A 17,196-nucleotide genomic window follows, 5' to 3' on the forward strand; every position below is an offset into this window, starting at 1 on the left:
TTCTGGTCACATTAGTGTCATATCTCTTAATGTGCATCCGAAATGGCACCTATTCCCACATAATGCACTGATATTGACCAGGGCCTGTAGGGCTCTAGTTTAAAGTAGTGCACTATGTAGGGAATAGGGTGCCATTTTTCACACAGCATATTCGCAGCCTGAGCTCACCGAATTTTACCCTCAGTAAAATAAACACTGAGGGTGTTCAATTTCACACTTTCGAGGTGTTTTTTATGTGAACCAAGAGAAAGTGGCCCTTTTAACACCGCTACTTTCCAACACCAGTGGCATTAAAATGTTACCTTCACAGTACTCAGACCCATTCACCTTTTTCCCCGTTCCCCTCTACACCCCATAATGACAAAGCAAAATGTGTACAAACTATTCAGACCTTTTGCTATGAGACTCAAAATTGAGCTCAGGTGCATCAAACCAAATGTATTTATTTTGCCCTTCTTACATCAGCTGATATCTCAAAGTGCTGTACAGAAACCCAGCCGAAAACCCCAAACAGTGCAATGCAGGTGTAGAAGCACGGCTAGGAAAAAACTCCTAGAAAGGCCAAACCTAGGAAGATTTTCGTGAAACTGCATTGTTGGTTAAGGGCTTGTAAGTAAGCATTTCACTGTAAGGTCTACTACACCTGTTGTATTCAGCATTTCACTGTAAGTTCTACTACACCTGTTGTATTCAGCATTTCACTGTTAGGTCTACTACACCTGTTGTATTCAGCATTTCACTGTAAGGTCTACTACACCTGTTGTATTCGGCATTTCACTGTAAGTTCTACTACACCTGTTGTATTCAGCATTTCACTGTGAGGTCTACTACACCTGTTGTCTTCAGCATTTCACTGTGAGGTCTACTACACCTGTTTTATTCAGCATTTCACTGTAAGTTCTACTACACCTGTTGTATTCGGCATTTCACTGTAAGTTCTACTACACCTGTTGTATTCAGCATTTCACTGTAAGTTCTACTACACCTGTTGTATTCGGCATTTCACTGTAAGTTCTACTACACCTGTTGTATTCAGCACATGTGACAAATAACATTTTATTTGAAGTATAGCTTTATGATTGAAGCCTTTAGTGAGAGGTCTAATGCTTTAATATGTAATCATTTCTCTCCAAATTCATATTCATTATATAAATAGGCACATTTAATTTAGTATGGTTTGCCATTCCAAATAAAAATGGAATATTCTTTGCTCACATAATAAAATAAAAAATTAAACAAGTTGTTAGGTGTAGGCAGGGCCATAAGTAAATAGGTAAACTGGGATATGAAATAATGAATCTGTAATGAACACGAGGGGAGACAGAGAGCTGGTTTCAAGCGCAGGGGCGCAGCAGGTGTTTCTAGAAAAGGACCACAGGAGGAGGCAGGTAGCTGGGTCCAGGGGCAGGCAGAAGGTCATGTACAGGAGGAGGCAGGTAGCTGGGTCCAGGGGCAGGCAGAAGGTCATACACAGGAGGAGGCAGGTAGCTGGGTCCAGGGGCAGGCAGAAGGTCATACACAGGAGGAGGCAGGTAGCTGGGTCCAGGGGCAGGCAGAAGGTCATACACAGGAGGAGGCAGGTATCTGGGTCCAGGGGCAGAAGGTCATACACAGGGGATCCAAAGGCAACAGTACAGGCAGGGAGAAGGCTGTAACGTCCTCCGGGAGATCAGGCAATAGGTAGATAACAGGAAATCCGATATGCTAAAGTAGGCAGGGAATAGACAAAAGAGGTCGTTAGTGAGCCGGGCAGAAACTGTCAAACACGGGAGGATTAAATGACAGGAAAACCAGCACTAAATAAACAGAGCTCTGAATAGAAGTGTCACAAAACCAACAAGACCTCACAATGATGGGGTGTAAAGAACTGAACGAAATAGTGTGTGATAATGACATACAGGTGTGTGAACAGAATACAGGTGATTGGGATCTGGAGAGTGAGCTGCGTTCAGGTGATCTACGTGTTTTAGAGTGTGAGTTGGAAGCAGACATTACATTATCAGGGTGATTTTTTTCCAGTAGCAACATCTTATCTAATTTGACTAACATTCAATTTTTATTTATTTAACCTTAATTTAACTAGGCAAGTCAGTTAAGAACAATTTCTTATTTACAATGATGGCCTACCCCGGCCAAACCCGGACAGCGCTGGTGCACTGTGCGCCGCCCTATGGGACTCCCAATTACGGCCGGATGTGATGGAATCGAACCGGGGACTGTAGTGATGCCTCTTGCACTGAGATGCAGTGCCTTTGACCACTCCTCCCTCAGGAACCCAACATGTATTGTAGTGAGATTATTTATTTCCAATATGAATACAGAGTATTTTCACTGTCCTATCAGAAGGTTTTATTGGTAAACTACACGGTAATGTGAAGGTACTTTGTTGTTGTTGATGTCATCCAATACGTAATATAGAACACTTAACATGATTAGGTTTTAATCCAGAGAGATCAGGGAAAGTAGATCCTCTATGAGGCCGTGGATCCTAAATTGTGGATTTAGAAGAAAACATGAGTCATCAGCGAACAATGACACCTTTGTTTTTAAGCCCTGGATAACTGATGTATTATTATGATTTTAATAGTTAACATTTCAATGGCGTTAAAGAATAGATTAAAAATAATCAAGAATAGATAAAAAATAATAAAGAATAGATTAAAAATAATAAAGAATAGATTTGCCGATAGTGAACAACCATGTTTTACTCCTCTTGACATTTTAAATAATGTATTCAATATAGACAAGACAAATACAATAATTTGTGTGTTATTAGTTTAAGCAGACTGTGTTAGTCTATTGTTGTGACTTAGATAAAGATCAGATCAAATTTGATGACCAATTTATGCAGATGTCCAGGTAATTCCAAAGGGTTCACACACTTTTTCTTGTCACTGAATAAGAAATTCTCCAAAATAGTCCAGGCATTTATATATAATTCCAGTCTTACTTTATCAAATGCCTTTTCAAAGTCAGCTATGAAAACCAGGCCCAGTTTCCAGTACTTGTCATATATTATCTCCATTGTATGGCTGTTTACATCCATTTTCACTCGTGTGCCCTTCACCAAGTGAGATCCTAAGCGAATATGACATTCAAATAAAATGATTCTGGCTTGCAAAGTGATGTGTAGTTGCTATTGGAATGCAGACAGAGTGGAGATATCCAACATTTCATGTTTTTATTCACCCTCAATCTGCATTCAGAATGATTGTTGTGAAGACTAAGATTTGAGACTAAACTGGAACAACCAATAACGGGTGCAATAAATCCATATCACAGATTGGATTCCTTTATAAAAATGTATGTTATTTGATATTCGAGTAGCATCAGATTATTAATCAATCAATGTACATGCAAAAAAACATAGATATCAACCTGCAATAGAGCATGCTGGGAAATATGGCAATGACGAGCTTGGTTTTGGTTTAACACTGGTTATTAAAATCTACACTGGGGTTCTTTTATGAACAAATAGTTCATTTAACACTTACAGATTTAATTTAACACCTGATTCAACACGAGAAATGTTACACTGAATAATCAACACTTACTAAGCAACTGTCCAGTTTGACACCCTGATTGAACAACAGTATTTCTTAACACGAGCTTCAAAGCAACACCAGCTGGCACCACATCACCATAGTAACACCACATCACCATAGTAACACACACCAACGCCCCAAAACTGACCAAGACACTGACGGTTTTACTGTGAGTAAGAAGAAATGGTTAATCTGTTAATTAAACAAATCAAATCAAAACAGTAGAATATTGAAATTAAGTGACAGCGTAACTCTGTGATCTTCATGCCCTGAGTAGTCTGTGTTCACCCCGAGGTTGACGTTATCTCACTTTAGCATGAGCAGTCACTTAACCCCAGGGTAGTGTGCGCCCAACCAAAAGGGTAAGCATCATGGGCGCGTCTCAAAACGGCCCCTGTTCCCTATTTAGTGCACTACGTTTGACCAGAACCCCTAGGGATTTGGTCAGAAGTCATTCACCATACAGGGAATAGGGTGCCTTTTGGGACACACCCGATGTGAGGTAAACAACTTAAGTAGCACCTCGTTCTTCCTCCATTTTGTTTTTATGTAGTATTATGTCAATGTATCCACACAGCTGATCATTTATTCATCTTCGTTGGGTCTTTGTTCCTGATATTAAAATGTGTGTGTGTGTGTGTGTGTGTGTGTGTGTGTGTGTGTGTGTGTGTGTGTGTGTGTGTGTGTGTGTGTGTGTGTGTGTGTGTGTGTGTGTGTGTGTGTGTGTGTGTGTGTGTGTTATTAGGTCAATCCTAGGAGGACTGAGAACTCTGTGATGAGACATGACTTCCTGCCTATTTCCATTCTTCAGGTTGGCTCTAACATGTTTTTATTTGTCCGGTTCTCTATCTGCCGACATGTCACAGTAGATTAGAATATATGTCCGTATCTCAAACCATCTCTTCTATTATTAGAGGATGAATGTGTGTTTATGTCTTGTCTTCTCGTTTTGTGTGTTGTCTTTTCGTTTTGTGTCTTGTCTTTTCGTTTTGTGTCTTGTCTTTTCGTTTTGTGTCTTGTCTTTTTCGTTTTGTGTCTTGTCTTTTCGTTTGGTGTGTTGTCTTTTCGTTTTGTGTTGGCTTTTCTTTTTGTTTTGTGTGTTGTCTTTTTGTTTTGTGTGTTGTCTTTTTGTTTTGTTTTGTGTGTTGTCTTTTTGTTTTGTGTGTTGTCTTTTCATTTTGTGTGTTTGTCTTTTCGTTTTGTGTCTTGTCTTTTCGTTTTGTGTGTTGTCTTTTGTTTTGTGTGTTGTCTTTTTGTTTTGTTTTGTGTGTTGTCTTTTTGTTTTGTGTGTTGTCTTTTTGTTTTGTGTGTTGTCTTTTTGTTTTGTTTTGTGTGTTGTCTTTTTGTTTTGTGTGTTTGTCTTTTCATTTTGTGTGTTGTCTTTTTGTTTTGTGTGTTGTCTTTTTGTTTTGTTTTGTGTGTTGTCTTTTCGTTTTGTGTGTTGTCTTTTCATTTTGTGTGTTGTCTTTTCGTTTTGTGTCTTGTCTTTTCGTTTTGTGTCTTGTCTTTTCGTTTTGTTTTGTGTGTTGTCTTTTCGTTTTGTGTGTCTGTGGGTTTCAGAGCGGAGGACAAAAATAAAAATGTCCTTTGGCACAATAATCAAGAGATATTCTGTGTGTTCCAGGGCTCTGAGATGCTCCCCAGGCTGGTCAGTAGAGTCCCCAGAGAAACAGGCTTCACCAGGGACACCTTGGACCCTCTGGCCTGTCTAGTATGTACTGGAGATGATCTCTCTCAATGTAAAAAAAAACAACTAAATACTCAGAGGCCCTGGGAAACAGGTGGACAGGGTCTGCCAGTCACTGGGACGACAATCCACATTGGGATGTGGGGAGGTTTTAGCAGGTGGAATAGTGGAGAACAATTGGAGGTTTACTCAGTAGCAGTGCAAATACCATGGCATGGCTATATGGACACTCAATCACTATGGTACTTTCTAATTGTAAGTTTACAAACATATAATTGAAACTTGTATCTTATTATAGTAAATGGTGAAATAAGTATAGCCAATTATAATTGTAACGGCTTAGCAGATAATATGACGATCCGTATTTACCGGACTAAAAAAAGAAGAAATATAATATATATTGTTTACAGGAAACTCATTCAACAATAATAGATGAAGTTGTTTGGAGAAACGAAATATATTTTCTTCCTCGGTTCTGGCCTTTCTAGGGAGTTTTTCCCTCATAGCCTGGTTCCTCTCTAGGTTTCTTCCTAGGTTTTGGCCTTTCTAGGGAGTTTTTCCCTCATAGCCTGGTTCCTCTCTAGGTTTCTTCCTAGGTTTTGGCCTTTCTAGGGAGTTTTTACCTCATAGCCTGGTTCCTCTCTAGGTTTCTTCCTAGGTTTTGGCCTTTCTAGGGAGTTTTTCCCTCATAGCCTGGTTCCTCTCTAGGTTTCTTCCTAGGTTTTGGCCTTTCTAGGGAGTTTTTCCTAGCCACCGTGATTCTACACCTGCATTGCTTGCTGTTTGGGGTTTTCGGCTGGGTTTCGGTACAGCACTTTTAGATATCAGCTGATGTAAGAAGGGCTTTATAAATACATTTTTATTTATTTATTTTATTTGACATTTATTTAACCAGGTAGGCAAGTTGAGAACAAGTTCTCATTTACAATTGCGACCTGGCCAAGATAAAGCAAAGCATTTGAATTGATATTTCTCCCATAGGCAAAGAAATTCATAATTGGTGATGATATTAATTAACATATATTTTGATCCAAATGTGCATACTGTCCAAACAGATCCACAAGGTACATGGATTATTTTGAGTTATGAACCATAAACAGATTTACTACATGGAGGTTTAATATTCTGACCTAGTGAGATATACATGGAGGAGGTTTAATACCCTGACCTAGTGAGATATACATGGAGGAGGTTTAATACCCTGACCTAGTGAGATATACATGGAGGTTTAATATCCTGACCTAGTGAGATATACATGGAGGTTTAATATCCTGACCTAGTGAGATATACATGGAGGTTTAATACCCTGACCTAGTGAGATATACATGGAGGAGGTTTAATATCCTGACCTAGTGAGATATACATGGAGGTTTAATATCCTGACCTAGTGAGATATACATGGAGGTTTAATACCCTGACCTAGTGAGATATACATGGAGGAGGTTTAATACCCTGACCTAGTGAGATAGGAATCCCCACCCAGTTGACTACTTTTAAATGTTGGAAGTTCTCAACGGCAATGTCTATACTAAAACGACTCACTTCCTGTGTGTTACCTATAAGCTGCTCTGTTATACTGTATGAGTTCACTTCCTGTGTATTACCTCTAGGTCTCTGTGTTACCTGGCTCTGGGACTCAGAAGATCAGCTCACCTGCTGACCAGAAGTTGATTGGGATGAAGGTTAGAGAGCTATATCATACACACCTCAATAAGACAATCTGAAAGCTCTTACATGCCTATAACATTTTCTAAAGCATTATATTGTTAGGGTAAGTGTTACCGTTAGTTACTGGCAGGGTAAAGTGTTGCCGATAGTTACTGGCAGGGTAAAGTGATACCGTTAGTTACTGACAGGGTAAAGTGTTACCGTTAGTTACTGGGAGTGTAAATTGTTACCGTTAGTTACCGGCAGGGTAAAGTGTTACCGTTAGTTACTGGGAGTGTAAATTGTTACCGTTAGTTACCGGCAGGGTAAAGTGTTACCGTTAGTTAGCGGCAGTGTAAAGTGTTACCATTAGTTACTGGCAGGGAAAAGTGTTACTATTGGTTACCTGCAGGGTAAAGTGTTACCGTTAGTTACCGGCAGGGTAAAGTGTTACGTTACTTAGCGGCAGTGTAAAGTGTTACCATTAGTTACTGGCCGGGTAAAGTGTTACCATTAGTTACTGGAATGGTAAAGTGTTACCATTAGTTACTGGCAGGGTAAAGTGTTACCGTTAGTTACTGGCAGGGTAAAGTGTTACCATTAGTTACTGGCAGGGTAAAGTGTTACCGTTAGTTACTGGCAGGGTAAAGTGTTACCGTTAGTTACAGGCAGGGTAAAATGTTACCGTTAGTTACCGCAGGGTAAAGGGTTACCGTTAGTTACCGGCAGGGTAAAGTGTTACCCTTAGTTACCGGCAGGGTAAAGTGTTGCCATTAGTTACTGTTAGGGTAAATTGTTGCCATTAGTTACCGGCAGGGTAAAGGGTTACCGTTAGTTACCGCAGGGTAAAGTGTTACCGTTAGTTACCGGCAGGGTAAATTGTTGCCATTAGTTACTGGCAGGATAAAGTGTTACCGTTAGTTACCTTCAGGGTAAAGTGTTACCATTAGTTACTGGCAGGGTAAAGTGTTTCCATTAGTTACTGGCAGGGTAAAGTGTTACCGTTAGTTACTGGCAGGGTAAATTGTTGCCATTAGTTACTGGCAGGGTAAAGTGTTACCGCGTAGTTACTGGCAGGGTAAATTGTTGCCATTAGTTACTGGCAGGGTAAAGTGTTACCGTTAGTTACTGGCAGGGTAAATTGTTGCCATTAGTTACTGGCAGGGTAAAGTGTTTCCATTAGTTACTTGCAGGGTAAAGTGTTACCGTAGTTACCTTCAGGGTGAAGTGTTTCCATTAGTTACTGGCAGGGTAAAGTGTTACCGTAGTTACCTTCAGGGTGAAGTGTTTCCATTAGTTACTGGCAGGGTAAAGTGTTACCGTAGTTACCTTCGGGGTAAAGTGTTACCATTAGTTACTGGCAGGGTAAATTGTTTCCATTAGTTACTGGCAGGGTAAAGTGTTACCGTAGTTACCTTCAGGGTAAAGTGTTACCATTAGTTACTGGCAGGGTAAAGTGTTTCCATTAGTTACTTGCAGGGTAAAGTGTTACCGATAGTTACCGGCAGGGTAAAGTGTTACCATTAGTTACTTTCAGGGTAAAGTGTTACCGTTAGTTACCTTCAGGGTAAAGTGTTACCATTAGTTACCTTCAGGGTAAAGTGTTACCGTTAGTTACCTTCAGGGTAAAGTGTTACCGTTAGTTACCGGCAGGGTAAAGTGTTACCGTTAGTTACTTGCAGGGTAAAGTGTCACCGTTATTTACAGGCAGGGTAAAGGGTTACCGTTAGTTACTGGCAGGGTAAAGGGTTACCATTAGTTACTGGCAGGGTAAAGTGTTTCCATTAGTTACTGGCAGGGTAAAGGGTTACCATTAGTTACTGGCAGGGTAAAGGGTTACCATTAGTTACTGGCAGGGTAAAGTGTCACCGTTATTTACAGGCAGGGTAAAGTGTTTCCAATAGTTACCTTCAGGGTAAAGTACTTCCATTAGTTACTGGCAGGGTAAAGTGTTTCCAATAGTTACCTTCAGGGTAAAGTACTTCCATTAGTTACTTGCAGGGTAAAGGGTTACCGTTAGTTACTGACAGGGTAAAGTACTTCCATTAGTTACTGGCAGGGTAAAGTGTTTCCATTAGTTACTGGCAGGGTAAAGTGTTACCGTTAGTTACTGGCAGGGTAAAGTGTTACCATTAGTTACCGGCAGGGTAAAGTGTTACCGTTAGTTACCGGGAGTGTAAATTGTTACCGTTAGTTACCGCAGGGTAAAGTGTTACCGTTAGTTAGCGGCAGTGTAAAGTGTTACCATTAGTTACTGGCAGGGAAAAGTGTTACCATTGGTTACCTGCAGGGTAAAGTGTTACCTGGCAGGGTAAAGTGTTACCGTTACTTAGCGGCAGTGTAAAGTGTTACCATTAGTTACCGGGGCGGGTAAAGTGTTACCATTAGTTACTGGCAGGGTAAAGTGTTACCATTAGTTACTGGCAGGGTAAAGTGTTACCGTTAGTTACTGGCAGGGTAAAGTGTTACCATTAGTTACTGGCAGGGTAAAGTGTTACCGTTAGTTACTGGCAGGGTAAAGTGTTACCGTTAGTTACAGGCAGGGTAAAATGTTACCGTTAGTTACCGGCAGGGTAAAGGGTTACCGTTAGTTACCGGCAGGGTAAAGTGTTACCCTTAGTTACCGGCAGGGTAAAGTGTTGCCATTAGTTACTGTTAGGGTAAATTGTTGCCATTAGTTACCGGCAGGGTAAAGGGTTACCGTTAGTTACCGGCAGGGTAAAGTGTTACCGTTAGTTACCTTCAGGGTAAAGTGTTACCATTAGTTACTGGCAGGGTAAAGTGTTTCCATTAGTTACTGGCAGGGTAAAGTGTTACCGTTAGTTACTGGCAGGGTAAATTGTTGCCATTAGTTACTGGCAGGGTAAAGTGTTACCGTTAGTTACTGGCAGGGTAAATTGTTGCCATTAGTTACTGGCAGGGTAAAGTGTTACCGTTAGTTACTGGCAGGGTAAATTGTTGCCATTAGTTACTGGCAGGGTAAAGTGTTTCCATTAGTTACTTGCAGGGTAAAGTGTTACCATTAGTTACCTTCAGGGTGAAGTGTTTCCATTAGTTACTGGCAGGGTAAAGTGTTACCGTTAGTTACTGGCAGGGTAAATTGCTTCCATTAGTTACTGGCAGGGTAAAGTGTTACCATAGTTACCTTCGGGGTAAATTGTTACCATTAGTTACTGGCAGGGTAAATTGTTTCATTAGTTACTGGCAGGGTAAAGTGTTACTGTAGTTACCTTCAGGGTAAAGTGTTACCATTAGTTACCGGCAGGGTAAAGTGTTTCCATTAGTTACTTGCAGGGTAAAGTGTTACCGATAGTTACCGCAGGGGAAAGTGTTACCATTAGTTACCTTCAGGGTAAAGTGTTACCGTTAGTTACCTTCAGGGTAAAGTGTTACCGTTAGTTACCTTCAGGGTAAAGTGTTACCGTTAGTTACCTTCAGGGTAAAGTGTTACCGTTAGTTACCGGCAGGGTAAAGTGTTACCGTTAGTTACTTGCAGGGTAAAGTGTTACCGTTAGTTACTGGCAGGGTAAAGGGTTACCATTAGTTACTGGCAGGGTAAAGTGTTACCATTAGTTACTGGCAGGGTAAAGGGTTACCGTTAGTTACTGGCAGGGTAAAGGGTTACCGTTAGTTACTGGCAGGGTAAAGGGTTACCATTAGTTACTGGCAGGGTAAAGTGTCACCGTTATTTACAGGCAGGGTAAAGTGTTTCCAATAGTTACCTTCAGGGTAAAGTACTTCCATTAGTTACTGGCAGGGTAAAGGGTTTCCAATAGTTACCTTCAGGGTAAAGTACTTCCATTAGTTACTTGCAGGGTAAAGGGTTACCGTTAGTTACTGACAGGGTAAAGTACTTCCATTAGTTACTGGCAGGGTAAAGTGTTTCCATTAGTTACTGGCAGGGTAAAGTGTTACCGTTAGTTACTGGCAGGGTAAAGTGTTACCATTAGTTACTGGCAGGGTAAAGTGTTTCCATTAGTTACTGGCAGGGTAAAGGGTTACCATTAGTTACTGGCAGGGTAAAGTGTTACCGTTAGTTACTGACAGGGTAAAGTACTTCCATTAGTTACTGGCAGGGTAAAGTGTTTCCAATAGTTACCTTCAGGGTAAAGTACTTCCATTAGTTACTGGCAGGGTAAAGTGTTACCGTTAGTTACTGACAGGGTAAAGTACTTCCATTAGTTACTGGCAGGGTAAAGTGTTACCATTAGTTACTGGCAGGGTAAAGTGTTTCAATAGTTACCTTCAGGGTAAAGTGTTACCGTTAGTTACAGGCAGGGTAAAGTGTTTCCATTAGTTACTGGCAGGGTAAAGTGTTACCATTAGTTACTGGCAGGGTAAAGTGTTTCCATTAGTTACTGGCAGGGTAAAGTGTTACCATTAGTTACTGGCAGGGTAAAGTGTTACCGTTAGTTACTGGCAGGGTAAAGTGTTACCGTTAGTTACCGGCAGGGTAAAGTGTTTCCATTAGTTACTGGCAGGGTAAAGTGTTACCGTTAGTTACTGGCAGGGTAAAGTGTTACCGTTAGTTACTGGCAGGGTAAAATGTTACCATTAGTTACTGGCAGGGTAAAGTGTTTCCATTAGTTACTGGCAGGGTAAAGTGTTACCGTTAGTTACTGGCAGGGTAAAGTGTTACCATTAGTTACTGGCAGGGTAAAATGTTACCATTAGTTACTGGCAGGGTAAAGTGTTACCGTTAGTTACTGGCAGGGTAAAGTGTTACCGTTAGTTACCGGCAGGGTAAAGTGTTTCCATTAGTTACTGGCAGGGTAAAGTGTTACCGTTAGTTACTGGCAGGGTAAAGTGTTTCCAATAGTTACCTTCAGGGTAAAGTACTTCCATTAGTTACTGGCAGGGTAAAGTGTTTCCATTAGTTACTGGCAGGGTAAAGTGTTTCCATTAGTTACTGGCAGGGTAAAGTACTTCCATTAGTTACTGGCAGGGTAAAGGGTTACCATTAGTTACTGGCAGGGTAAAGTGTTACCGTTAGTTTGGTTTCCAGGAGCTTTCAGGATTCATCCTCAACTCACCAAATCTGAAAACCCTGTCCCACACGCCATCTGACCCGTCACGCGTCCGCACTCACTACCAGTCCAAGTTAGTATGTCTCTTCTTACTCACATCATGTTGTCAAATGTCTTATGTTGTATTGTGTATTAATGTCATTATTGTTTTGGTCTGAATGTATAAAAAACATAAGGGATTTGAGATGAAGAAAGTTTGAAAATGTCTGCACTCACTAACTGTCTCTCTGGATATGAGTGTCTGCTAAATGACTAACATGTAGATGTAAAATGAGATGAACGTCAGTTGTGGTGAATTCAGGGGGTAGTCCTCATCGGGACTTGAACCTTGGTTCCTGTGACTGTCAGTTAACTGTTACATCTAGGAGGACCTACAATATGTTCCAGGTTCTGTGTCCAGGAAACCGTCCCTAGGTGTTGTACTGAGGTCGCTACAATATGTTCCAGGTTCTGTGACGTTCCAGCGCTGGAGAAGCTAAGAGAAGGCTGGACAAGGGGAAGCATCCACAAGCACAGGACCAATGGTTACACTGGTAGAGACACAGACAGGTAGAGACACAGACAGGAGACACAGACAGGTAGACACAGACAGGGAGACACAGACAGGGAGACACAGACAGGGAGACACAGACAGGGAGAGACAGACAGGTAGACACAGACAGGGAGAGACGGACTGGTAGACACACAGACAGGGAGAGACAGACAGGGAGAGACACAGACAGGTAGACACAGACAGGTAGACACAGATAGGTAGACACAGACAGGTAGACACAGACAGGGAGAGACACAGACAGGGAGAGACACAGACAGGTAGACACAGATAGGTAGACACAGACAGGGAGAGACGGACTGGGAGACACACAGACAGGGAGACACAGACAGGTAGACACAGACAGGGAGAGACACAGACAGGTAGACACAGACAGGTAGACACAGACAGGGAGACACAGACAGGGAGAGACACAGACAGGTAGACACAGACAGGTAGACACAGACAGGGAGACACAGACAGGGAGAGACACAGACAGGGAGAGACACAGACAGGTAGACACAGACAGGTAGACACAGACAGGTAGACACAGACAGGGAGAGACACAGACAGGTAGACACAGACAGGTAGACACAGACAGGGAGACACAGACAGGGAGAGACACAGACAGGTAGACACAGACAGGTAGACACAGACAGGGAGAGACACAGACAGGTAGACACAGACAGGTAGACACAGACAGGGAGAGATGGACTGGTAGACACACAAACAGATAGAGACAGACTGGGAGACACACAGACAGGGAGAGACAGACAGGGAGAGACAGACAGGTAGGTAGAGACACAGACAGGTAGAGACACAGACAGGGAGAGACACAGACAGGGAGAGACACAGACAGGGAGAGACACAGACAGGGAGAGACAGACAGGTAGACACAGACAGGGAGACACAGACAGGGAGAGACACAGACAGGTAGACACAGACAGGGAGAGATGGACTGGTAGACACACAAACAGGTAGAGACAGACTGGGAGACACACAGACAGGTAGAGACAGACAGGGAGAGACACAGACAGGAAGAGACACAGACAGGGAGAGACAGACAGGTAGACACAGACAGGGAGAGACACAGACAGGGAGAGACAGAGACAGGGAGAGACAGACAGGTAGACACAGACAGGTAGACACAGACAGGGAGACACAGACAGGTAGACACAGACAGGTAGACACAGACAGGGAGAGATGGACTGGGAGACACACAGACAGGGAGAGACAGACAGGGAGAGACAGACCGGTAGGTAGAGACACAGACAGGTAGAGACACAGACAGGAAGAGACACAGACAGGGAGAGACACAGACAGGGAGAGACACAGACAGGTAGACACAGACAGGAAGAGACAGACAGGGAGAGACAGACCGGTAGGTAGAGACACAGACAGGTAGACACAGACAGGGAGAGACAGACCAGTAGGTAGAGACACAGACAGGGAGAGACAGACAGGGAGAGACAGACCGGTAGGTAGAGACACAGACAGGGAGATACAGACAGGGAGAGACAGACAGGTAGACACAGACAGGGAAAGGCAGACCGGTAGATAGAGACACAAACAGGGAGAGACAGACTGGAAGGTAGAGAGACAGACAGGTAGAGCACAAGACAGGTAGAGCACAGACAGGTAGAGCACAGACAGGGAGAGACAGACAGGGAGAGACACACAGGTCGGTAGAGCGTTTATCACTATGCCACTATATTCTTGTTATATGTTGTTATGACAGAAATGTTGTATCTCATATGCCTCCCTTTAAACTTCCTCTGTTCCTCTCTTCCACAGGTTTAACCTCAGACACTGAGGGTCAAGGTACAGACATCAGCTCGCCCATTAAATACCCATAATATCATTTCAACTGGCGAACAGAGTTGGTGTGTAACGTATTCATTGTAGAGATGACAATGACATGGGTGCTGGTATTTCCATCCAAATAAAATGGTTGATTTTTATCCTTTCGGATTCAAAGACACAGAACTGTTATTTATTTAACTAGGCAAGTCAGTTAAGAACAAATTGTTATTTAGAATGACGGCCAAGGAACAGTGGGTTAACTGGTCCAGGAACAGTGGGTTAACTGGTCCAGGAACAGTGGGTTAACTGGTCCAGGAACAGTGGGTTAACTGGTCCAGGAACAGTGGGTTAACTGGTCCAGGAACAGTGGGTTAACTGGTCTAGGAACAGTGGGTTAACTGGTCTAGGAACAGTGGGTTAACTGGTCTAGGAACAGTGGGTTAACTGGTCTAGGAACAGTGGGTTAACTGGTCCTGGACAACTGGATTCGATCTTGCGACCTTTCGGTTGCTAGTCCAACCCTCTAACTCCTAGACCTAATCTGTGTAACCACTGGGCTACCTGCCTCTAACTCCGAGACCTAATCTGTGTAACCACTGGGCTACCTGCCTCTAACTCCTAGACCTAATCTGTGTAACCACTGGGCTACCTGCCTCTAACTCCGAGACCTAATCTGTGTAACCACTGGGCTACCTGCCTCTAACTCCGAGACCTAATCTGTGTAACCACTGGGCTACCTGCCTCTAACTCCTAGACCTAATCTGTGTAACCACTGGGCTACCTGCCTCTAACTCCGAGACCTAATCTGTGTAACCACTGGGCTACCTGCCACTCTAACTCCTAGACCTAATCTGTGTAACCACTCGGGCTACCTGCCTCTAACCACTAGGCTACCTGACTCTAACCACTGGGCGACCTGACTCTAACCACTGGGCTACCTGCCTCTAACCACTAGGCTACCTGCCTCTAACCACTGGGCTACCTGCCTCTAGTTGCCACTCTAACCATTAGGCTACCTGACTCTAACCACTGGGCTACCTGCCTCTAACCACTAGGCTACCTGACTCTAACCACTGGGCTATCTGCCTCTAGTTGCCACTCTAACCACTAGGCTACCTGCTCTAACCACTGGGCTATCTGCCTCTAACCACTAGGCCTAATCTGTGTAACCACTCGGGCTATCTGCCTCTAACCACTAGGCTACCTGCTTCTAACCACTGGGCTACCTGCCTCTAACCATTAGGCTACCTGACTCTAACCCCTAGGCCTAATCTGTGTCCGGGTACAGACAGGTAGACACACAGACAGGTAGACACACAGACAGGTAGAGACACAGACAGGTAGACACACAAACAGGTAGACACACAAACAGGTAGACACACAGACTGGGAGACACACAGACAGGTAGAGACACAGACAGCGAGAGACAGAGACACACAGACTAGGCTACCTGCCACTCTAACCACTAGGCTACCTGCCTCTCTAATAACTAGGCTACCTGCCTCTCTAACCACAAGGCTACCTGGCGCTCTAACCACTAGGCTACCTGCCTCTAACTACTAGGCTACCTGCCGCTCTAACCACGAGGCTACCTGCCTCTAACCACAAGGCTTCCTGCCTCTAACCACAAGGCTACCTGCTCTAACCACTAGGCTACCTGCCGCTCTAACCACTAGGCTACCTGCCTCTCTAACCACTAGACTACCTGCCTCTCTAACCACTAGACTACCAGCCTCTCTAACCACTAGTCTACCTGCCTCTCTAACCACTAGGCTACCTGCTCTAACCACTAGGCTACCTGCTCTAACCACTAGGCTACCTGCCGCTCTAACCGCTAGGCTATCTGCCTCTCTTACCGCTAGGCTACCTGCCTCTCTAACAACTAGACTACCTGCCCTCTAACCACTAGGCTACCTGCCTCTCTAACCACTAGGCTACCTGCTCTAACCACTAGGCTACCTGCTCTAACCACTAGGCTACCTGCCGCTCTAACCGCTAGGCTACCTGCCGCTCTAACCGCTAGGCTACCTGCCTCTCTAACCACTAGGCTACCTGCCTCTCTAACCACTAGGCTACCTGCCTCTCTAACCACTAGGCTACCTGCCTCTAACCACTAGGCTACCTGCCTCTCTAATAACTAGGCTATCTGCCTCTAACCACAAGGCTACCTGGTGCTCTAACCACTAGGCTACCTGCCTCTAACTACTAGGCTACCTGCCGCTCTAACCACGAGGCTACCTGCCTCTAACCACAAGGCTTCCTGCCTCTAACCACTAGGCTACCTGCTCTAACCACTAGGCTACCTGCCGCTCTAACCACTAGGCTACCTGCCTCTAACCACTAGACTACCTGCCTCTCTAACCACTAGACTACCTGCCTCTCTAACCACTAGGCTACCTGCTCTAACCACTAGGCTACCTGCTCTAACCACTAGGCTACCTGCCGCTCTAACCGCTAGGCTACCTGCCGCTCTAACCGCTAGGCTATCTGCCTCTCTTACCACTAGGCTACCTGCTCTAACCACTAGGCTACCTGCCGCTCTAACCACTAGGCTACCTGCCTCTCTAACCACTAGGCTACCTGCCTCTAACCACTAGGCTACCTGCCTCTCTAACCACTAGGCTACCTGCCTCTCTAACCACTAGGCTACCTGCTCTCTAATAACTAGGCTTACATGCCTATCTAACCACTAGGCTACCTGCCTCTCTAACCACTAGGCTACCTGCCACTCTAACCACTAGGCTAGCTGCCACTCTAACCACTAGGCTACCTGCTCTAACCACTAGGCTACCTGCCTCTCTAATAACTAGGCTACCTGCCTCTCTAACAACTAGGCTACCTGCCTCTCTAATAACTAGGCTACCTGCCTCTAACCACGAGGCTACCTGCCTACACAAATGTTCTGCTTATCTGGCAACCCGCGTGATATCAATCGAATGGAACAGTCCTAATCTCTGA

At 43.9% G+C, this 17,196-nt stretch overlaps 1 protein-coding gene across 1 annotated transcript; it reads left to right on the top strand.

Annotated features, from left to right (window-relative positions):
• The first annotated feature begins 4,295 nt into the window (after positions 1 to 4,295).
• On the top strand, positions 4,296 to 14,396 carry LOC135533166 (stabilizer of axonemal microtubules 4-like). The gene is made up of 6 exons (XM_064960569.1): positions 4,296 to 4,356; positions 5,170 to 5,256; positions 6,843 to 6,914; positions 11,885 to 11,979; positions 12,354 to 12,455; positions 14,230 to 14,396. The coding sequence occupies exons 1-6, from the start codon at positions 4,321 to 4,323 to the stop codon at positions 14,246 to 14,248; spliced, it is 411 nt and encodes a 136-aa protein (XP_064816641.1). The 5' UTR covers positions 4,296 to 4,320; the 3' UTR covers positions 14,249 to 14,396.
• Positions 14,397 to 17,196: the final 2,800 nt, after the last annotated feature.

The sequence above is a fragment of the Oncorhynchus masou genome, unplaced genomic scaffold, assembly GCF_036934945.1.
Source record: "Oncorhynchus masou masou isolate Uvic2021 unplaced genomic scaffold, UVic_Omas_1.1 unplaced_scaffold_2260, whole genome shotgun sequence".
Lineage (NCBI taxonomy): Eukaryota > Metazoa > Chordata > Actinopteri > Salmoniformes > Salmonidae > Oncorhynchus > Oncorhynchus masou.